We start from the raw sequence: 24,818 nt of genomic DNA, 5'->3' as shown, positions 1-24,818 counted from the left end.
CGCCCCATAATTTACACACCTTACAAATTGTATGAATGTAGAGTTTTTCATGAATTACTATTTTGGTGTTATTTCTTTGGGGTTTGAAACTACCTACACATTTACCTCTTAAAACACAATCTAACTATATTCAGAAGTTATTAACCGAGATAATGAGTCAAATAGTCAACTTCAGAGCCAATAAAGCCATGGGCGGTACTGTAAAAATGAGAGTAGACAGACAGGCTAACCAGAAGATTGGGAAAATAGAGTCGAGTTTCCGCTTAAGTACGCCTACAATTTATTGGATTAGTCAATGGATTTGGGAAGCAATATCTAAGCTATCTGCAGTAAGAAGAATTCTTAGTTTGAATGAGTTTTTAATTCCACCATGGGATAAACATTTTGTAAAGGAATCAAAATTCATTCACGAATGGTACACCGAAACAATAAAATACAAGAAACCCACAGGAAACGATGATATACATATAACGGGTGATTTTTTTGAGGTTAGGATTTTCATGCATTAGTATTTGACAGATCACGTGGGATTTCAGACATGGTGTCAAAGAGAAAGATGCTCAGTATGCTTTGACATTTCATCATGAATAGACTTACTAACGAGCAACGCTTGCAAATCATTGAATTTTATTACCAAAATCAGTGTTCGGTTCGAAATGTGTTTCGCGACAAATTTTGTTCAGCGATGAGGCTCATTTCTGGTTGAATGGCTACGTAAATAAGCAAAATTGCCGCATTTGGGGTGAAGAGCAACCAGAAGCCGTTCAAGAACTGCCCATGCATCCCGAAAAATGCACTGTTTGGTGTGGTTTGTACGCTGGTGGAATCATTGGACCGTATTTTTTCAAAGATGCTGTTGGACGCAACGTTACGGTGAATGGCGATCGCTATCGTTCGATGCTAACAAACTTTTTGTTGCCAAAAATGGAAGAACTGAACTTGGTTGACATGTGGTTTCAACAAGATGGCGCTACATGCCACACAGCTCGCGATTCTATGGCCATTTTGAGGGAAAACTTCGGACAACAATTCATCTCAAGAAATGGACCCGTAAGTTGACCACCAAGATCATGCGATTTAACGCCTTTAGACTATTTTTTGTGGGGCTACGTCAAGTCTAAAGTCTACAGAAATAAGCCAGCAACTATTCCAGCTTTGGAAGACAACATTTCCGAAGAAATTCGGGCTATTCCGGCCGAAATGCTCGAAAAAGTTGCCCAAAATTGGACTTTCCGAATGGACCACCTAAGACGCAGCCGCGGTCAACATTTAAATGAAATTATCTTCAAAAAGTAAATGTCATGAACCAATCTAACGTTTCAAATAAAGAACCGATGAGATTTCGCAAATTTTATGCGTTTTTTTTTTAAAAAAAGTTATCAAGCTCTTAAAAAATCGGATAATATTAGGTTGTCAAATATCTCCCTTCCGCTTTTTTGATCTTTAATCAAAGCTTTATAAAAAGTGTTACAGTGAACGGAAAACAGAAACTTTTTTTAGATACAAGAGTCATTTTTATTCAGGATGTGTGATAAACAATAATACATATATACATGTAAAATAAGAAGAAATTACTGTATAAAAGTGAATATTTTTTGTATCAGAATGAATGAACATCATTTTTACACTGACTTGATGCCATTTTTTAACTGAGTAATACACTAATACTGTTGTTACAGCTATAATAAACAGGTTAACATTCACTACTGTGCTTCTTACAAATAATAATACTGTTTACTTTCGGGTTAAGCAAAGTGCTGCCATCTTTGATTTATGAAATAAATTATAATATACTTATCGATGTAGATCAGCCCAAAGCAAACTTAAAGAACTAAAGATTAATATAATATTTAAGTGTTTCTCAATGTCTAGAATCAGACTTCAAGCATGAGAACAGAAACCCAAAAAAAATATTTTTTTTGTTGACCGGTGTTATCTGTTACCGTCTAGACGGCAACTTTATACCACCCCTCTCTAGCGGATTTGCCTTTAACGAAGGAAAACTTTAAAATAGCGCGAATTTCGCGTTAGTGAACTCCATGCTTACACGTCTATAACTGTTGAACGCAATATCCAAACTAATCATACATAGCGTCGTTTTGAAGGTTATGTCAAGACCTTTCAAAGGTATATAGTATTGCCAGATACGAGCGCTTTATAAATAGCCGCGAAATTCAAAAGGCAAAAAGGCGGAAGGGAGATATTTTCCAACCTAATATTAAGGGTCAGGTCAAGGACTTGACTTTGCAATGGAAAATTAAGGTATTCAGAAGCTCAATGGTAGCTGATTTCCGATTTTTCCATTGGATCTATTTGATTTCAAATTTTATTTAGTTATCTTTAATATAACAAATACCCTGATTTCCATTACTTCATATAGTTTAGAATTAGGAGTATGGTTCAAGACAAGAATCAATAATCAAGTTCTTGTATATTAAACTCTTTTATTAGTTAGTTTAACGAACAATTTATTCAGATCGCACCTCTATAGCATTTAGCCGCCATGCAACTGCCATACTAACCAAATCAAGCTTTTGTTTGAAATTTTTATTTGACAAATTCTGCCCACGAAATTTTCCATAGATTATTGTGAAAAGCAATGCTACAAGCGACGAGCATATTGTTCAGTTCAGAGCCACTATATTATATAGCTAACTTACAAATTGATCAATAAAAAATAGGGTATTATAGCCTCTAGCAACCGAAATTACTTTTACTTGTTTTTTTTTTTTTGTCTTTGTATGTTTTAATATTTTTTTATTTTGTTTTATATATTTTGATATTTATTTTGCTTTCTAATTTTATTTATTTTCATTTCCTTTTTTATTTAATTTTTTTTTTTTTTTTTATTCGTCTGAAGTTAATGTTTTCCTTGTTTTGGGTTTTGCAATTTTTTACTGTATTTCATTTTATTTTATTTTATTTTAGCCTTCTTTTTGTCTTTTTTTCCTGTATTTAAATTTATTTTATTTAATTTTTTGTTCTGTTCAAATTTGTTTCTTTTAACCACCACCCTGCATACTCCTACATCAATTCAAAATGGATCACTAAATATGTTTGCCAAATCTTGATTTCACTGGAATACGAAAAAAACGCTAGAATATAAATGTTTAAAAAGGCAGCAGCTATTAAGGAACAAAATAAATAAATAAATTCCCACACAGATCACTAATCAACAAGTAATTGTTCGCCGAGCCACTTAAAGATTCGCACAGCAAATTTGTTTAAACAATTTCTTTTGTTGCCATTTCACACATGCATTGCTTGTACATATGTACTATATGTATGTATATGAGTGTAAATATGTATGTACTCGCATGTTGATAAATGAGAATCGCAGCAGCAAGACGTTAAATAGCCCGCTCCCACCGACAAGCACAGCCACATGGCGAGAGCATGTGCAATTTTGGTTTAATGAAAAAAATTAAATAGAAAGCAAAAATATTAACAAAAAAAAATTTAATAGAAAAACAAAAAAAAAAAAATTAAATAAAAAAAACTTAAAAAAGGAAACAAAAGAACATTAAATAAATGAACCAAAAACAACTATAGTTCTATTGAATTCTCATGCTCACCCATACAAATACCGCCGATTTAGCAAACGCTGGCAGATACACAGCAACAACAAAAACACGCGTGCCACGCGAAGCTTAACTGTTAGTTTGTGTACATGTGTGTGTGTGTGTGTCAGCGCAATGATGAATGACTATGGCACTGGCAGGTGCGCCAACGTCGCCGCGGAAAGCTAACTGCTGTCACTAAGACACAAAGTGCGCGACACGTAAGAAACAAACGATGCAAACTAAGTGCATCTGCAGAGCAAATAGCAAAGATTTTATATATGGCTCTCGCACATTCCAACAACGTACCAAAGGGCGAAACTGTTGGGCGATTACGCATGCGCCAGCTGCGGGCAGGCCATGGACAGAGTATGCGGGCTGGTGGACGGCGTCAACCAGATGTTCAAGCTGCTTACTGAAATCAGTGATAAGACAGCAGCGGCGTAGCGAAACACACCACACAAGTTTGTGCTCTGAGCACGTGTTGTTTTTTTTTCCGCTCGCTCTCGCTGCCTTGTGAGAATAAGGTGAATAGATTTAAGTTTTTTTTTTACAATGAACTCATTTGAATATTACAATTTTGATGGATACCTAATTGTTTTTAGCGTGCGTTTACACAATTCAACGCAGCTGAGCAAAGGTGTGAGTTACGGGGGGTGCGTTAAAAAATAATGTGACTGACTTCATTTGTATATTTATATTTAGGTATATGTACATATGTGTGTATATACATATACATATGTATAACGCTAAAAAGTTTTAAGTTTCCTTTCAAATTTTGATGGACAAAATCGGTTTTCACAAACAATTCACATAACGTTTCTACAAAAATGATTCAAATACTCCTATGTACTGCATACAATACATATAGTCACCTAAAATACAAAACAACGTATCATCAAAAAAAAAATTTAAAATCTATGTCAGATATAGTAACCAATAAATAACCATTTGATAACCGAAATTCAAATTTGGTTTCAATATGAATGTATGATAACCAATATATAACAATTTGATAACCAAAACTCAAATTTGGTTTCAATGTGAGAGTATGATAACCAATATATAACCATTTGATAACCGAAACTCAAATTTGTTTTCAATATGAATGTATGATAACCAACATATAACCATTTGATAACCAAAACTCAAATTTTTTTCAATATGAGTGTATGATAACCAATATATAACCATTTGATAACCGAAACTCAATTTTAGTTTCAATATGAATGTATGATAACCAATATATAACCATTTGATAACCAAAACTCAAATTTGTTTTCTATATGAATGTATGATAACCAATATATAACCAGTTGATAACCGAAACTGAAATTTGTTTTCAATATGAGTGCATGATAACCAATATATAACCATTTGATAACCAAAACTCAAATTTGGTTTGATAAACAATATATAACCATTTGATAACCAAAACTCAAATTTGGTTTCACAATGAGTGACTTCTATTATATCTGTTTTTCTTCGCTTCTAAACTAATGAAAAGCAATGTTACGTTATTTTGCATTTTAGGTGGCAATTTATAGCTTATACATACATATGTAAGTAGGTATGCAAATTATTTCATACAACATGTCACAAACAATAGATATTTTACATGCATATTGCACGTTTTATTCATTTTACTCAGAAGTTGATAAATAAATAGTTTCAAAAGCAAAATTTATTTACACTCACTCTCAGCTCTTCACCTTTACTATGAGTAGAAATGTGTGAGAATGTGTGTATGAGAGTGTTAACAGAAGCCACAATAGCGCTCCGTAGCAGCGCCAAACTACTCAGCAAGAGTTTACAACTACAATTTTGGGACTGAAACTGAACTAGTCTGAAAACGAGCCGACTTACACCGAACATACTGACAAATTTAAGATTAGAAAATAGCTGTATTTAACACGCCAAACTTTAAAGAGTTGCGAATCGAACATAGTTATATAAAGAGAATGGCCGAACAATTATAAAGAGCTTTTTAAACTTTTTATTAACTCCCAGTTCCGAACATCATCCATGTCTTAGGTTAGGTTCGGTTAGCTGGCTGTTGCAGAGAACGCACTTTACTCAATACTTTGTCAACCAATAAAAATCGAACTCTTGGTTCGTTCTTATAAGTCAGAAAAGCTCTCAAGTCTTTAAGATTTGATGTGACAAATACGGGGGAGAAAAGGAGGGAATTGTAGAGATGTTTCCACCTCGTCTTCTTTCATACAGCTTTTTCAGCGGACGTCCGGTAAGATTCGCAACCTTACCGCATGAACGCCGATAGAGCAATGGCCTGTTAGAACCCCCACAATCAAGGAGACACTAGCTTTACTGACAAAGAGCTCACTGGAACTCTTACGATCGATTTTAGGCCAAAAAACTTGTCGACAGTGCGTGAACAGATGATAACCTAACCCTGGCCAAGCTCCCGCGAAAATAAACTATTTAGTAGCGGTACACACGAGGAGGTTGGACCACTGATCTTTTTCCATTCTACTCATAGCGGCACTGGAAGTAGCTTTCTTTGCCAGCTTATCAGCTTCACAGTAATCTGTGATTCCGTTGTGGCCTCGCACTCTTACTTGTTTTATCACAAACTGACTAGATGCCATTGATAACAAGGTTGAAAATTCCTTAAATAACTCGGAACGTACGATCCGTGAGCTCAAGGCTGGTATCGCCGCCCTGTTGCCAGAGTGATTAGTCACTTCTCTGAAATAGACTTCACTTAAGAACAGTAAAGTATTCAACCCTCACCTTATCCATACAAAATATTAGATTTCATTTTAAGTATTGAGGAGTTGGGTATATCAAGTATTTTCCAAACATTTGTGCTTAAAGGATTTACCTTGTATTCGAGTTTTAATATCATTAATCACTAGGTAGGATAACGAAAAAAACTCCCATCATTCTGGAAACAGATTTTTTTTATATCGGACATCAATGGCTTTGGGATACTAACGGACGTATCCACATGAAATTTAGCTGGAGTTTGACTGTAAGTTTTTAAAATAATATGCGTCATTTTGTAACAACCAGTTCAGAGACTTTGTATATTCTCTAACAAATGATTGATGAAATCTGAAAGAAAAGAAATTCGATTCCTTTTTTCTTAACTGTCAAAGTTAGGCTAGACGGGACTAATCTGAATCTCTTAAATTAGTAAAATCAACAATTAAGTACAGTTTTTTGGAGTTCCATCCATTCTCGATTTTAAAAACTTTTATCAAATCTCTAAAGCAAAACTTGAAGGCATTGGAGCAGTTATACTATTTTATTGATTAATCTGCATATTCTCAAGACCGAAGCACCCAAAGATAGCGAACAGAGAAATGGCAAATCGATCAGAACAAATAATCTTATAACTAGTGTCTAAAAGAAAGTGGGACCAACTCATTTTCTTATAAGTGAGTACTGGGCATTTGGATCCGGATTTTAATTAAGCGATTTAACAACTCGTTTATTTCGTTTGTTTTATGCCTTGTGTTTTCCTTAGTTTGGCTTAAGTTCTTTTGCCACTCGTTCACAAGAATGCCGGGTACCAGTTGTGAACTAGTTGATTACACTACAGGGAAATTGTGCGAGCACGTTCATATGTTAGTAGGTAAACATATGCAAGGAGAATATTTAAATGCTCGCTTACATTGTTGAGCAAGCAACTGTTTGCGCTACCTTTTGTCGTTCTCTATGCTTTGGCACGCGCTTTAATGCTCAAAATAATAAGCAGCTCATATCATAATAGTCATAAGTAAGCGCCAACTAGTAAGGTGGAGTAAACGAAAAAGCTTTTATCGAATCCCAAGTGTAATTAGCGAATAATAAAGAGTCATATGTAAGTAATTTCAAGTATTTATATATATACATATATACATATGTACATGTGAATGTATAATATATTACATACATATATATGACTATGACTCTAAAGAGGGAAGGTGTTAGTTCATGACACTGTGAGGTAAATTTGTAAAAACATTTTTGCTAGAAGTTGCACCCCGTTTCCCATATTTTCTATAGCACACGAAGAATACAAAATTATACCAGTTCTAAGCCCCCTGATATAACCTCTGGATTACAAAGAGAAGTCCTCTAATAGGAATAATTTATAGGAATGTTCTTCTGTACTTCGAATAGACTAAAAACTTAAAGCGAAACTTGAGACTGTCAATCACGCGAAGAACATAAAAACTCTAACTCGGCGCATCAATTCATTCGAGATTCATTATGGTTAGGTTAGGTTAGTTTAGTAAGAACTCCTACCACTGCGGCAAGATCAACTATTTTAAGTGCGCATAGTTCATAAGTTCTCCTGTCTTCTATTTTTGGCCAAAAAAAATCTCGCAAACGTACAGAAGCTGAACGTTAACTAACGCTTTCTTAGCATAATCGGGCTGCTTAGATCCAGAGCTATAAGGAAAGGTGACCACGGAGTACCAATTCGTGGCCACTATGATGTGAGCAGTGCACGGGTGTCCCTTTTTCTAGCTCATCGACTTTGCAGTTCACGAATAATGAAGTCGACTGATTCTACATTTCTTGACTAACTTTGTACACACAGTTAGCGAGCTCAGGGTTAGTATTACCGTTTTACTGTCAGAGTGAATGCACACTTCCCTGAAAGAGGGGCATTTCGGAGCAATACGAATCCCCAACAGTGGTCCGACAGCCTAAAGCAAAGCTTGATGACTATCTACTTAATGAAAATTACTCTCCAACATTTCCTCGTAGCTTCTACCTATCCGTGAAAAAGCTCATACACCTCTTCGCCAACGACTTCTCCCCGTCCACATACCCTCGTTCGTTGTGGGTAAAAAGTAAAATATTTTAATCGCAATACCGGCGAAGTGAGCAATTTTCAACCAAAATCCGGTACGAAGAAAAATAAAAATGGAAAAGACCACAGCTTTAACTCGGAGCTGGAGTATACTAGTATTCGCCTGAAAAATCGATCAGTCCTAACAAAGTCTAGTCAGGATCGAAACAAGGGTATAAGGTGGCCAGCAAAATTTGTTGGTCATCACATCGTGATCGACAATTTTGTCTTTTAAATCTATTGGTCACGAACTGACGAATGACACGTGTGATGTTTTGCTTCAAGGCCTGAATCGAAGCGGAGTTATCTGCATAGACTTTAAACTTCACATATCCCCACTGGAAAAAGTCTAACGGTGGTTGGTGGCAAATTCACAGGCCCAAAATAAGAAAGTATCTGCTTACCGAAGTGTTCTCTCCATAAATCCATTGTCTTGTTGAAACCAAATGTAGCCGTGATGAAGAGCTTCAATTTCAGGTATCAAATATTCGGTTATCATGGCGCGATAGCGGCCTAGAAGCCACACCAAACCGTTGCTTTTTCTGGATGAAATGGCTACTCTTGGATCTCTTTCCTTCGTCCCAAATGCGGCTATTGCTTGTTTATATACCCATTGATCCAAAAATGAGCCTAATCGCTGAACAAAATTTGGCTCGACAACGTCGGATCTTCTTGGAACTTTTCAAGTGCCCATAGAGCGAAACAATGTCACTCAGGAGGGTCGAGCAGCTTCAGTTCTTTTACAAGCTGTATTTTCTAAGCTTTCAATTTTAAATCTCGACATAAAATGATGTCTTCGTGTATGGTCTCAACTTCGGTCTATTCGGCCGAATCTTATCCAATAATGAATGCAGGGTCTCAAGGTGTGTGCTGGTCTTGCGAATAGTATGCTCCTTAGGCCGTTTATATTGACCATAACTTGGTCTTTACAGAAAGTGAATTTTCATATTGAACGATTTATAAACGTTGTACAGACGTAAGCCTTTTCATGAAGAAATGACAAAAAATTCTGAACAAAAACAGGTAAGGAAGGGCTAAGTTCGGGTGTCACCGAACATTTTATACTCTCGCATGATAAGGTGATAATCGAGATTTCATTATCCGTCATTTACATATTTTTTTTATTTTGGTTCCTAATGTATGTATATACATACTCGTATTATACAGAGAAGGCATCAGATGGATTTCAAAATAGCGTTATATTGGAAGAAGGCGTAGTTGTGAACCGATTTCACCCATATTTCGTACATGTCATCAGGGTGTTAAAAAAATATTATAAACTGAATTTCACTGAAATCGGTGGAGTAGTTCCTGAGATATGGTTTTTGGTCCATAAGTGGGCGACGCCACGCCCATTTTAAATTTTTAAAAAAAGCCTGGGTACAGCTTCCTTCTGCCATTCCTTCCGTAAAATTTAGTGTTTCTGACGTTTTTTGTTAGTCGGTTAACGCACTTTTAGTGATTTTCAACATAACCTTTGTATGGGAGGTGGGCGTGGTTATTATCCGATTTCTTCCATTTTTGAACTGTATATGGAAATGTCGGAAGGAAACGACTCTATAGAGTTTGGTTGACATAGTAGTTTCCGAGATATGTGCAAAAAACTTAATAGGGGGCGGGGCCACGCCCACTTTTCCAAAAAAATTACTTCCAAATATGCTCCTCCCTAATGTGATCCTTTGTGCCAAATTTCACTTTAATATCTTTATTTATGGCTTAGTTATGACACTTTATAAGTTTTCGGTTTCCGCCATTTTGTGGGCGTGGCAGTGGGCTGATTTTGCCCATCTTCGAACTTAACCTTCTTATGGAGCCAAGAAATACGTGTACCAAGTTTCATCATGATATCTCAATTTTTACTCAAGTTACAGCTTGCACGGACGGACGGACGGACGGACAGACAGACATCCGGATTTCAACTCTACTCGTCATCCTGATCACTTTGGTATATATAACCCTATATCTGACTCTTTTAGTTTTAGGACTTACAAACAACCGTTATGTGAACAAAACTATAATACTCTCTTTAGCAACTTTGTTGCGAGAGTATAATAACATGACAGCTTGACACGACGCAAACGCGATTTGTTAAAAAAGGTTTCTAATAAAGTAATTCTACTTGAATCACCCATTATAAATGTATTTAAATGTCAAATATTATGCAGCATGTTGTGAAAGGATCCAGTTCGAGTATAACATACTCAATATTTGTCACCGCTAAGTCATAAATCCTCGAGAAAAATTTCGAGTTGCTCAGTTCGAACGATGAAGTTAGAAAAAGTGTGATCAACTGCTATATTTCTTTTACATACAGACTATTGCTTCACACGATAAAATCCAGGCCTTTCTTTCCTACCTACCAGTTTGTAAAATAGTTGAAAATTAAATGCTCCTGTTTAGATACATACTCCTTTAATTTGGCTGACAAAATGAGCATTTTATATCCAACAAAGTATTGCCAATAAGTTGACGTGTGGTTTCAAGGGGAAATTTCACTAAATTTCATTAATATATTTCACAGGTAAATTTTTTTCTGAACAGATCCACCTTTTCGATTTTTACATTGCTCTAGTAGTAAATGTAAACACAAAAGCCAAAGAATAAACCCAGCAACTGTATTTAAAACTCAATCTTATTTGCCTCGTATATCGAATTTTATAAACTTTGATTCGGCGCCGGCCAAAGTAAACAACATTATATACATAAGCAAGTACATATGTATATATGTATGTTCATATTTAAATTCGACTGTGGAGGTGGGGTGCTTCAACAAATATTCCTATACATATGTAGGCCTGTATGTATATCGAATTTATAATTTCCCAAAAGGTACCCGCTTAGCATGCTATTATAGTTAATATTTACACATTGTTGTTATTTTGTTATTATTGGCATCCCATTAGGTCTGGCCTTAGTAGTGGCTGCCACTGCGACACCGTTTGCTACTTGTAAATATGTTCGGAAGAAATTTCCACTGATTATTATTTTTCAAAATTTAGTCTCCAGCAAATATAGGAATGCGAAATGTTCGAACGACACAAGCTCGGTGAAAATGTGCGCAAGTAAGTCCCGCTGTTTGTCAATAGATAGCTCCAGCAGTTAGTAGTGATCGATTTTGATATATTCAAAAAGTGATACACTTAGCCTAGACATTTAAAAAATAGAAACTGAGTTTCCACATTAGTCACGTTGTGTATGTGTCATATACTTTTGGATATTCGATTTTTTGTCAAATAATCAGTCAAAGAATTCGAAATCGGAAAATGCAAAAAGTTTAAATAAGTACTGCTTCAAGTGAAACAACGTGCCGTGATTGGTTTCGTTGCTTCAAAGAAGGCAATTTCGTTATTAACGACCGTCCGCATGAGGGAAGGCCCAAAACGATGAAATGGAGACGTTCCTCGATGTAGATCAGTGTAAAATGCAAGAAGAGCTTGCTTCAACATTGTGAGCAATCCGCCAAGCCATATCAAAGCGACTGCATGCGCTGGGAAAGATTCAGAAACAAGATACCTTATGACCACAATATCAGGAGAGGAACGGCCTCACCTTGCCAAATGCTTATAATAAAATTGTATCTTCATTGAAAAAGTAGCGAGAACTTAGTCGCGCACCTAAAACGTAGAAAAAGAGCTTTGATAGTTCATTTTTTAAAGATGAGCTGCTTCATACCGAAAGTGATTGGCAAGGGAAATTAATTGACAAAATATTTAGCGGGAGATTGCTTATTAAAAAAGTGTACTCTAATATTAGCCTCGAACCCAATTGAAGATGGGTTTCGAATTAAATACAAAATTCTCAATTTCGTCAAAAGATCTGGCGACTAAGGTTTCAAGACCGGAGCATACCGGAGGAGGTCATTTAGTGACTAATGCCCAGAGCATAATGAAATTATGGATACCACACTTCTCCAACCTGTTGAATGACAGTGAAATCATAACACCTATCCAACAGTCACAAATACTTAAGCATATTCTTAACCGCTTATGACTTTCTTTCTGGGATAGTAGATACTATTGAATCTTTAGAACTCCTGCTCGCCTACTAGTGGATTATGCAACATTGTCTCATATAGCTATGTACCCATACAAACATATAATACCACGTCAGTGTGTATAGCGTTTTTCCTAGGCGATACTAAATAAATAGCAGAAAACAGAACGCAGACACTCAAACGCCAAGGATGATGGCAATAATGGGGTCTTTGAGTGCGGTAAGGAAGGGGTAATCGCCAGGTAACTCGTTTTCTGGTGGGCAAATAAATTACTCGTGGAATGCGTTTGATGTGGAATTTTCGTGTTGCTATTCATTGTTGATATTACAATCAGTCGTTGTTGTTGTTGTTGTCTAAATTGTTATTGCTATGAAATGCCGAACACTTTCATTCAGGTACACTTTGTACGCCAGATTGTTTACAAACACATGTGAGGGGAAGGACAGCGGCAGTTTGCGCAAATTATAATTTATATATGTACATAGACGAGGATGATCCAACAATTAAAATTCTTTCTCAACAAAGCCTCCGCTTAGCTCTATACATACAGTTAACTCAGCGGTTCTAAAACTGTTGCTATACTCCGGCTTTGCGGCTTAAGTTTTTGCCGGGCGAGTGACTTTAACACATTTGAAAAGAAAAAGAGTCGTACGAAGTCTAATCTGAGAATATTGTGTATAGGACAGCAGTTCGTAGCCTAGTTCGGCTAGTTTGTTCGTGACAACGACGACGACGTGAGCCCATAGTGATTTGTCATATTGGAAGACCACTTTCTCTTCTCCAAATGTGGTAGTCTTATTTGCAATGCGAGAAAATCCTTGTGCTCATTCTACCCTGCTCTAAGTAATCGAAGGTGTAAAGTACACCTTGTAAATACCAAAATCGCTGGCCAACACTCTTTCTGACCGATAGTGCAGTATGCAGCCAACTCAAGCACATTCGATCACCAGTTTATCATTGTGGTATCGAGGACATTTATCACATCATCCTCGGAGGGATACTTCGTTTACCTCAGCGATCAAAAGCAAGCCTAAAATTCTGAGAGAAAATTTCCCTTGCGTGAGTGGTGTTATCGGGTAGTAAGCTTAAATCGTTATCGGACCGTTCTCGTACATGCGTGTGCTCTTGGTCGGCTGTTTTTCTTTAAATTTGCAAACTTAAATACGAGTATTTATGCAAAGTTTCTTTACGGCGGTTTTATTCGTCTTTATTACTTTCGATCTTTGGTTGAACAACACCAGATGCATTTAGCATCCAGCAAGATGGCTCACAACCTCTGTTTGCATAACATTTCTTCTTTGATAACATGGATATTTGAATTCGCCAGTCAATGTGGGTGCAACTAGTTATTTCTTCGATCTTTCACTCTTCATAGTTGAATTATGTAATACACAGAATAAAGGCGAAGAGTCTTAATAAAATTGATCTGCAGAACAAACTTAAATGGAGCATTGGACCATCCGTCAAATTCCCGTATACTTGAAACCTATTACGTATACAGAGTTTGTTCGTAAAGTAATCACAGGACTGATTTCTTTCCATCGCCACTGTACTTCGGAGCGCGCACGCACCGACTAAATTCGGTAGAGGGCGTTCCCAGCTAACGAGCGGCTGGTAAGTTGTCTCAGAGCATCTGGAAAATCAAGACAAATATTTTCGCGCGACTTGTTTCTGTGAATGGCACAAGACGAAAATGCAGCGTTCGTTAGATTAGAGGTGCGGGATTAAATTCTGTGAAGCTCCGTAAATTTGCGATAGAGACGTTTGATATGATCGAGCAGGCTTACCCCGATATTGCTTTAGCATGGTGTGTTTCGGTAGCATCAGGCCTTTTTGGATGGTCGGGAAGAGGTCGCTGTTGAAGACCGGAAGAATGAGCAAATCCAAAGTGAAAACGATGCTCATTGTCTTTTTTGACATCAAAGTCATCGTCCACCATGAATTTGTTCCTCACGGACAAACCATCAACGCCAAGTTTTAGGTGGAAGTCCTCAAAAGATTTAAACGAAGGGGTAATCGGGTCTGACAAGACTTTGCAGCCGATTGGAAATTGCACCACGATAACGCCCTGGCTCACATCGCCTTTCTTGGGAATAGCTACTTAACCTACAGCACAGATGTGACCCTTCTGGACTTTTTTGTTTGCTTGCCTGAAACGGCAGATGAAAGAGGATCCCAGCAGCATGCACCTCGGCACTCAAGGCTATTCCGGAGAATACCTTTCGTGGCGCCTTTAAATGCCTGGAAATCGCGCTGGCAGCGCTGCATCAGCTCAAAAGAGTCTATGCGAGTTTTTAAAGAATTGTAACGATTGTTTCTATTAATTTTCTTTTAAATCGACTCGGTCCTATTACTTTCCGCACAAACCTGTATATCCCAGAATAAAGTTGTTGTTTAACAAAAGCTTTGGAACATATTACAGAGAGATATATTTTAATATATTTTACGAATTTTAAACCATTAAGGAAATCCGCTTGAAAATTGTCCCTTAAGAAAGTTTGAATAACGATAACCTCCGCACTTATAACGGAACGGGAAGTGCGAACTCGAAATACTTAGTACATTCAAATTTTTTCATTATTAATTTAGAAGTTTTGTGTTCTTTTTGGCAAACTTTCTGGAATTTCAATGATTTTTTTGAAAATTTTTCCGAAGTAAGTTCCTCGACACTACTAGAAGAGAATAACCAATCTTGAAAAAAAATTCGCTGGGTCATATTTTTCACACGAGCGGTTAGGTATAGAAACCTCAAAAGTCAATCATTTTTTTATCAAAAGTATATTGGTGTCCGAAATATTTTCTAAGGATAATGACAGTTCCACCTCTCATTTATACCTTCACCTTTAACATCACTAGTCTCAACTCTTGTATAATAACGGGTGATTTTTTTGAGGTTAGGATTTTCATGCATTAGTATTTGACAGATCACGTGGGATTTCAGACATGGTGTCAAAGAGAAAGATGCTCAGTATGCTTTGACATTTCATCATGAATAGACTTACTAACGAGCAACGCTTGCAAATCATTGAATTTTATTACCAAAATCAGTGTTCGGTTCGAAATGTGTTTATCGACAAATTTTGTTCAGCGATGAGGCTCATTTCTGGTTGAATGGCTACGTAAATAAGCAAAATTGCCGCATTTGGGGTGAAGAGCAACCAGAAGCCGTTCAAGAACTGCCCATGCATCCCGAAAAATGCACTGTTTGGTGTGGTTTGTACGCTGGTGGAATCATTGGACCGTATTTTTTCAAAGATGCTGTTGGACGCAACGTTACGGTGAATGGCGATCGCTATCGTTCGATGCTAACAAACTTTTTGTTGCCAAAAATGGAAGAACTGAACTTGGTTGACATGTGGTTTCAACAAGATGGCGCTACATGCCACACAGCTCGCGATTCTATGGCCATTTTGAGGGAAAACTTCGGACAACAATTCATCTCAAGAAATGGACCCGTAAGTTGGCCACCAAGATCATGCGATTTAACGCCTTTAGATTATTTTTTGTGGGGCTACGTCAAGTCTAAAGTCTACAGAAATAAGCCAGCAACTATTCCAGCTTTGGAAGACAACATTTCCGAAGAAATTCGGGCTATTCCGGCCGAAATGCTCGAAAAAGTTGCCCAAAATTGGACTTTCCGAATGGATCACCTAAGACGCAGCCGCGGTCAACATTTAAATGAAATTATCTTCAAAAAGTAAATGTCATGAACCAATCTAACGTTTCAAATAAAGAACCGATGAGATTTTGCAAATTTTATGCGTTTTTTTTTTAAAAAAAGTTATCAAGCTCTTAAAAAATCACCCTATATTACAACGCTTGCCATATGAAGCAACGGAATTTAGTCGCCCAATTATATGAAAAAAGACCGTTACTAACAACAAAAAAAAATAATTATTACATAACCTTTTTTCCAAAAATCTTGCTATTTTTCAACACAAACGTGACCAAATTTTTTCTAAGTCGCTATAGAGCCGTCTTCGAGACTCACATACACCTCAAGAAAGCTCTCGATAGTCTGATAGTCTGATGCACAAAATTGCATTGTAACGCGGAAAGTGCTTATGTCATGTCACTATCAAAACAGTTTGAGTTGATTACGAGTGAACGAATGTGCAATGGCTTGTAATGATAACGGTGCAATAAGAAAATAAGAAAACTGAAAACCGACTTCGAAGATGCGAAACGAAATGTGCATGTATGCATGTACATAAATCAAAGTATTTACTAAAGAACTACATATGAAAGAAGCAACTGCTTACCCATTTATTTCCAGGCCAGGCAGCCGCCAGAAAAATCGCTTGTGTTGTTGTAGCGGTTGCAGCGATAATAGAGCACAACGGCAGCGGCGGCTGTGCGAATCACTTTGCACACAACGAGATTAGCGAGATTTGTTTGATTCAGCTGCTCTCGCGTGATTAATCTAACGACACATGCACACACACATACACGTATATAATTTATAATCCACCTATTTTGCAAATTTAAACTTATTATTTTTTTTTGTTTTAAGTGTGGTATGTGCGCTCACGTAATGCACAAACACACGTGTAAATTAATACTTTTTTGCAAGAAAATTATGTTTCTATAAACAATTTAAAACTTTCTTAGGCTTTTCTGCCAGCTACCATTGACCGTTGGTTACCTTCGTAGTTAGCGCTTTAATTTGGCAATTGTTTTTCTTATTTTTGTGGCTTTAAATAAACGGCGCTTCATTCATTTAGTATTCATTTAGTATGGCAGTAGTCAGCTTTCTGGGCTGCTCTAGTCGCGCAAACGTTATCGCCGATGCCACAGTCAGCGTTGCCGTTGCCGTCGCAGTCCCAGCTATTTTGCTTCGTTCACTATGTAAGCCCACTTCAGCGTACGCTCTACAATACACTTTACTTGCTCAAACAGTTTTCAGTTATATGTACTACGGCTAAAACGTTTGCACATTTTTTGTTTGATTTTTTGTTGTAATATTTTTTTTTTCATAATTCTCCACACCTGCCAAATTCACTCCGCCGAGCTCTGCTGGCATGCACTGCGTTTAATTTATATATAATTTTTTTTCTTCCTCTTAGCAAGCAGTTTAGTTGCTAATAAAATTCAAGATTTTGCTAATTTGCGTTATAATTTCCAAAACACTACCTGGCACAAGTGTATTTCTTATTTGAACTAAACTTTTTCACTTCCAATAGGTATTTATTTGGCGTTTATCAAAGTACCGTGGTCGTGACCTGTGCGCACCATGTTCGAGATACAAATAAAAATTTGGTGATTTTGCGCGAGCAGAAATTAGTGTGTCGCCCAGTCATTTGGTCGGCGTTTTGCTGCAATTTCGCTCTTTGCTTCACCACTTTCATCTCTTACTCAATCGGAGAATGTCAGAACTCTGGACATGCACTGGCTCTCCATTCAACGAATGTCATAATAAAGTGGAATGTATAAAATTGTATTTATTATGCGAGCAACGGTATCAGGGTTGTTTGCTACAAAACAAATGTGGCGTGTAGCGCCATCTATATGTCAACTTTTGTAGATGTTTGAATACTTAGTAAGCCTTTAGTGAGGGCATTAGCTACAATGACAATTTTGAAAATTAACTTCGACTCTACGAAACTACTGTAAACGAGTAAGGAAGCGCTAAGTTAGGCTGTAACCGAACAAGTAAGGAAGTATTGCATTCATTATTCACAAAAACAAACAAGAAGTTGCATTGTTACAAGATGGAAGTTAACTGGAAGTTCGAAAATATTGGAGCAGCGACAAATGATGAACAGCCATTTCGGCCAAACATATTTACGCTATCCAAATAACAATATATGGGTTCAAATTTTCGGTTCTTTAGGATGTGGTTACAAGTTATGTGAGACGGCCCATTTGGAAAAATAACCTATAATTTTTTTTCTTCTTTTTTGACGTAGAGACCGCTTACGCCAAGTTACCACAGCGTGCTACGTATAGTTGTTCTTCCTTTTCGCTCTCTGGTGCCAATTGGAGATACCAAGGGTAGCTGGTCCTTCTTTACCTGATCTTTTCAACGGTGTGGAGGTCTTTCACTTCCTATGCTCCGAACGGCGGAGCCAGACAAAAGTACAATATAAATAAACATTACCTAAAAACATTATAATAAACTGAGTCAATTCTGATGAATACCGTGGTTGATCGATGGTATTCATTGCGCTTTTGGCTTTAAATTCGGTCACAATAGTAGCGATGGTGCATTATAATCGTCTCAATACGCCTCAATATGACCAAATAGAACTCCTTACTGACCCTCCGCAATAAATTCATGATGCTCCAAACTACGAATATCATCGCCTTGATTTTTGTTCGGCTTTGGCTTGGTTGCGGCGTTATCGGGACGAATTGAGCAAGAACGTGTTTCATACCCAAAATATCCACCAAAATCATCCGAACGAAAGCGCGAGAGATTTCGAGCTTTCTTGCCATCTCTCTAATACTTACTTGACGATACTCAATCACCATATTCTTCTCTTTTTTATTATATTCATGAAATGAAGATCGCCCTTAACGAGGCGTGTCTTCGACCATCTCTCGACTGTCTTTGAAGACTTTTTACAAATCGTAGGTTTGTGTTTTGATAAAACTGAATCACTTTAAGCCTATTCTAACATTTGCAATTTGTTTATTTATTGAGTGTTAATAGTTAAAAAAATTTTTGAAATGACACGTAAAAAAGATTACTTTCATTCCCTATACTGAAACGAAAAGAAACAATCTTTTCTCAAATAATGTGTTATTTGTTGCTAAATAGAATATGTAAAGTTCCAAAAAACATTATGCTAAGTTAAATTAGTTTCAACAGCTTTAACGTCAGTAATGTTTATTTAAAACTTTATGGATTTTTATAGAGTTTTCAATAGCAAACCACCATCTCAGTAATAATACTTTGGTCTTATAGCCATATGTACATATTTGAGGGAGTAATATGTTCCACGCCAGGCTTCCCACACTACGCCTCTGCCTTTTTGACTTTTTGGATATTCTCCTCCTAAATATAAACCGTTCAGATTGCTGTAAGTAAAATATAATAGGTGAATAATTTAATGTCAAACATAATATTATTTGAAAAATCCATATGAAACAAATTCATTCATAGTTATGATGAATATATGTATTACCTTTGATAACAGTCGTTATACCACCAAGCGCCCTTAGAATATACTGCACAGTTACCACTATATTCGTCCTTAATACTATATTTGTCGTTATCGCTATCTTTAGTGGTGAATTTTTCGCCGCGATGGGCAGAGAACGAATCACCGGCCGTGCCTGAATATTGTCCAATCGCAATTAACTCATACTTATCCTGAGCATTGCCAATAGCGAAACTCTCATACTTAGCAACACGTTTCTCATTTTGAAAATCCTCTAATTCAAACCACAGCTCATGAGAACGCGTATGAGTCAATGCATGTATTTTATCCAAGCCGAGAAAGAAATTGGCATTCAAGTCGCCGAAACCGTGTTCATACTCAACCCACTCGCGATAGAAATCGGTGTCGTTGCTTTGTCGACGTTGAATTATAGTCCATGGTTCACCGCCATTGGCATCACGTAGGCAGTAAACATTAAAAGGGTGATGAAGAAATTCAGGCAGATGAAGTTCATAAACACCACTCTTGGCATATTCCCCGTTTTCTTGACGCATGGCTTCGGTACAAGAAGATGGCCTCTTAGTTGCAGGTCGCACAGATTCCTCATTCTTCTTTATTTCACGAAGCTGCTCTTTAATTTCTATTAATTCGCTTTGCATACTAAGGAAGAAAAACATATTGTTAAGGCTTTTTAATGCTCTATAATATAAAAATAGATTACCGCAGATTATAATTTTCTAGTTTGAGGCTCAACAACTCCACCTTATTAACATCGCTCTTCAATAAATCATCATCACAAGGGTGGGTGAGAAATGACTAAATAAATTGCACAAGAATATAAAAACTGAAATTAATCGATTTTATTAAATTACTGCTACAGTGGCACTACTTTGAATAGGTGCTGAACACTTCCCGGAATACAAAAGATGCCCACACAGAATGGACAAGAAGATCGAACGATGCGTCATTCTCCACAATTTCAGTCAAACAGAATTCGAAATTGAGGATTGTGTCTTAAATACTCGTTTTCGAGTGAAGAATTGCCTTGTTTTTATTATTTAATTACTCCGCTGAGGCGGTGATTTTGTTATCAAATTTGTGTATATATACATATGTACTTATTCGGTGAAGATTTTTATATAAATAATATAAAAAATAAAAAATACTTATTATATTATTAAAAATACTTATCTTATTGATACTCAATATTATAAAAAATATTAACAGAGATTATAATAATCTAATTTCAAGCTCAACCTAATTGACAGCTCTCTTCATTACATCATGATCACAAAGATAAGCATTTCAAATGAATTGTACAAGTATATAAAATTTAAAATTAATTTATTTTATTAAATTTATAAGGAAAGCAAATACCGCTACATTGGCGCTACCTTGAATAGGTGCCGAACAACCCGGATAGCAAAGAATACAGGGTTTGTCCGAAAAGTAATCGGACTGAGTTGATAAAATAAAATTTATTGAACCAAATCGTTACAATCCTTTAAAAACTATCCAAATAAGCGTCGATGCAGCGCTGCCGAAGGAAGTCCCATTACTTTCCGGACAAACCCTGTATCTACCAGAAATGTTACTCTTGAGCGAAGATTTGAAGCTGTTTATTGCTTTACAAGAGTTCAAGGTGTTGATTCGTAAAATGCTCATGGGCTCTGACATTTCACTGTTTTTCGAAAGTAACATCTCTTAGTTTTGTCATTCATGACTTGTGATTTTAAATAACCCAATTCTAATCACCAAAACGCAGGGGTACACAACCGGGAAATACATTGTTGAAACCACATATTGGCCACATGATATCGTCCATCATTTGGTCCATGAGGAGTAATCATCTCGTCCACTATTTCATTGCCCTCGATGCCCGTGTGGCCTGGCACTCAGTAGAAGTGAAGTTAGTGAAATTGCTTGTTTTTGGGAACACTTTCCACTGCTGCTCTGCATCACAAAACACTTCTGGACGATATGCAATACAAGGTTACCGCCTTGATTGCTGCTTGGCGTCTACGTAGATATTGACTCTCGAATTTATTGCAAGTGCATTAAAGGCCAGCTCCCTGGTTATTGCAATAGCTCAGCTGGAAGTATACTGCAGTGGACCGGCAAGTTAAAGGACCGCCTTGGGCCTAAATTATCTACCTACCACTTTGTTATGATTTTAAGTTCAAATAATAACAGTTTCGGGTTTACCTTCACAAAGCTGCTCTTTCAGTGCTACTTAATCACTTTCCAGTCATATTTGAAACCAATAACTAAATTATCATAGATTATAATCGTCTTCACAAATTTTACATACTCGTATGCGTCTTTCGTTTTTGTATATTTGTAAGAAATTTCACAGAGATATGGTGACAATGAAAAACTTTATTGAAACAAACCATGAGGTATTCGGTATTAACCGAAGTTAATAACCGATTTTCTCTGTTCTAAAAGATATACGATTGAGAAGTTAGAAATGTTAGAGTCACTTGATTTCATTACTTTATCTCTCAGTATGCTTTAATAATTTTTTTTTTATTATTTGGAGATGGAATCATGCATTCTGGATTTGTATTAAACTAATTTTATTTTTTTATTTTCCAACTTTGGTCATTCTAACACTCTGTTTACGTAAATTTGTTATTACCACAGGTTCGGAGTTGATTTGCAATGAAACGCCACAATTCACTCCGCACAAAATATGACCAAAAATTATGCACAAATATTGAAAACGAAGCGCCATTTTCTATGACTATAACTTGACTGAGAGCTAACGTCGTGTGAGGAAGGCAGCGAACCAAATAATATTCAGAATCGGCTAGGCCCGAGATAACAAATCACTAACAAATGCAGCAGAGATGCATGCCAAAATTATCAAACAATTACTCAATCAAACTGAGTAAAATACTTGATACTTGGGTGTTATTACCAAATTACCAAAATGACTATAATTTTATAGAATATTTAAATCTCCCGAGATCTTTATTAGCAGGGAGTGAAATAAAAAAACCGACCTGAATGTGATATAAATCTGTGACTAGCTGAACCTGGGATTCGTTTTCCAGGAAATTAACAAAAAAACTTAGTCGATTGCAGAATTTACAATAATTAATTCCGTTTTTTGCGTATAAAAATAAAACAAGGAAGAACGACAATTCCGGCAAATAAGCAGCTTCCTGAGGACGTATGCAAAATTTGAGATCGCGTTAAAAACAGCACGACAATCGTTTCTCCTTTTTGCAACCTGACGGCAATTGGAGATTCCAAGCGAAGCATGTCCTTTTCCTCGTGGTATTTCCAACGGACTGCTTCCTTCGGCGGGTACTGCGTCGAATACCTACAGAGCTGAAGTGTTTTCGTCCATTCGGCCGACATGACCTAGCCAGCGTAGCCGCTGTCTTTTAGTTCGCTCAAATATGCCAATGACGTTGTATATCTCATACAGTTCATCGTTCCATCGAATGTGGTATTCGCCGTGGCCAATGGGCAAAGGACCATAAATCTTTAGCAGAACCTTTCTCCCGAAAACTCATCAGATATTGTCACCGTCCATGCCTCTGCACCATATAGAACGACGGAGATAATAAGTGACTTGTGGAGTTTTGTCTTTGTTCCTAGAGAGAGGACTTAACTTCTCGATTGCCATCTCAGTTCTAAATAGCACCTTTTGGCAAAAGTTATTCTGCATTGAATATCGAGTCTGAAATTGTTGTTGGTGTTAATACTTCTTAAAAGATAGACGAAATTATCTACGACATCGAGGTTGATATAGGAGCCAAGTAATAATCAGTTGCTACGAAATCTGATAAAGGAAGATCTAACGGGTGATTTTTTTGAGGTTAGGATTTTCATGCATTAGTATTTGACAGATCACGTGGGATTTCAGACATGGTGTCAAAGAGAAAGATGCTCAGTATGCTTTGACATTTCATCATGAATAGACTTACTAACGAGCAACGCTTGCAAATCATTGAATTTTATTACCAAAATCAGTGTTCGGTTCGAAATGTGTTTATCGACAAATTTTGTTCAGCGATGAGGCTCATTTCTGGTTGAATGGCTACGTAAATAGGCAAAATTGCCGCATTTGGGGTGAAGAGCAACCAGAAGCCGTTCAAGAACTGCCCATGCATCCCGAAAAATGCACTGTTTGGTGTGGTTTGTACGCTGGTGGAATCATTGGACCGTATTTTTTCAAAGATGCTGTTGGACGCAACGTTACGGTGAATGGCGATCGCTATCGTTCGATGCTAACAAACTTTTTGTTGCCAAAAATGGAAGAACTGAACTTGGTTGACATGTGGTTTCAACAAGATGGCGCTACATGCCACACAGCTCGCGATTCTATGGCCATTTTGAGGGAAAACTTCGGACAACAATTCATCTCAAGAAATGGACCCGTAAGTTGGCCACCAAGATCATGCGATTTAACGCCTTTAGACTATTTTTTGTGGGGCTACGTCAAGTCTAAAGTCTACAGAAATAAGCCAGCAACTATTCCAGCTTTGGAAGACAACATTTCCGAAGAAATTCGGGCTATTCCGGCCGAAATGCTCGAAAAAGTTGCCCAAAATTGGACTTTCCGAATGGACCACCTAAGACGCAGCCGCGGTCAACATTTAAATGAAATTATCTTCAAAAAGTAAATGTCATGAACCAATCTAACGTTTCAAATAAAGAACCGATGAGATTTTGCAAATTTTATGCGTTTTTTTTTTAAAAAAAGTTATCAAGCTCTTAAAAAATCACCCTTTACATCGATTTAAGATATACAGAAAGTTGTGATCCCAGTCTCGCCCCCAAATGAATCAAGTTTGTTTGTATGAGTTAATGTTTTCATGTCTATGCTTTGATTTCAGCTGCAACTTTTTGCAACTCTCTTTGTTATTCATGTTATTCTACCAGACATACGATTTTGTGTGTGTTATTTTTATACTCTCGCAACAAAGTTGCTAAGGAGAGTATTATAGTTTTGTTCACATAACGGTTGTTTGTAAGTCCTAAAACTAAAGGAGTCAGATATAGGATTATATATACGAAAGTGAACAGGGTGACGAGTAGAGGTGAAATCCGAATGTCTGTCTGTCCGTCCGTCTGTGCAAGCTGTAACTTGAGTAAAAATTGAGATATCATGATGAAACTTGGTACACGTATTTCTTGGCTCCATAAAAAGGTCAAGTTCGAAGATGGGCAAAATCGGTCCACTACCACGCCCACAAAATGGCGGAAACCGAAAACTTATAAAGTGTCATAACTAAACCATAAATGAAGATATTAAAGTGAAATTTGGCACAAAGGATCGCATTAGGGAGGAGCATATTTGGAAGTAATTTTTTTGGAGAAGTGGGCGTGGC

General features: G+C 36.9%; 3 protein-coding genes across 9 annotated transcripts in view; 1 reads left to right on the top strand and 2 right to left on the bottom strand.

Annotated features, from left to right (window-relative positions):
• The window catches only part of LOC105232848 (1-phosphatidylinositol 4,5-bisphosphate phosphodiesterase classes I and II), a 222,669-nt gene extending 205,021 nt beyond the window's left edge, over positions 1-17,648 (bottom strand). For 2 of the 5 annotated variants that reach the window (XM_049446345.1, XM_049446349.1), the window contains exon 1: positions 16,627-17,647. The gene's annotated coding sequence lies outside the window, so the exon portion shown is untranslated. Of the gene's footprint in view, positions 1-3,575; positions 4,043-16,626 lie in introns of those variants that run through there. The other 3 variants (XM_049446348.1, XM_049446347.1, XM_049446346.1) reach the window with 3 other exon arrangements.
• The window catches only part of LOC115065854 (techylectin-5A), a 304,739-nt gene that overhangs the window by 149,122 nt on the left and 130,799 nt on the right, over positions 1-24,818 (top strand). The window lies entirely within an intron of this gene.
• LOC125775766 (techylectin-5A-like) overlaps positions 1-24,818 on the bottom strand; it is a 337,356-nt gene that overhangs the window by 310,113 nt on the left and 2,425 nt on the right. Inside the window, exons 1-2 of one of the 3 annotated variants that reach the window (XM_049446361.1) lie at positions 22,112-22,261; positions 20,192-20,286 (exon numbers count right to left, since the gene is read on the bottom strand). In XM_049446361.1, coding sequence (XP_049302318.1) covers positions 20,192-20,286; positions 22,112-22,207 — 191 coding nt within the window. In that variant the 5' untranslated portion in view covers positions 22,208-22,261. Of the gene's footprint in view, positions 1-20,191; positions 20,287-20,342; positions 20,483-22,111; positions 22,262-24,818 lie in introns of those variants that run through there. The other 2 variants (XM_049446363.1, XM_049446364.1) reach the window with 2 other exon arrangements.

This window comes from Bactrocera dorsalis, chromosome 1 (genome assembly GCF_023373825.1).
Source record: "Bactrocera dorsalis isolate Fly_Bdor chromosome 1, ASM2337382v1, whole genome shotgun sequence".
Classification (NCBI taxonomy): domain Eukaryota; kingdom Metazoa; phylum Arthropoda; class Insecta; order Diptera; family Tephritidae; genus Bactrocera; species Bactrocera dorsalis.
The sequence above is the reverse complement of the archived record's forward strand: the minus strand, read 5'-3'. Positions and strand labels throughout refer to the sequence as shown.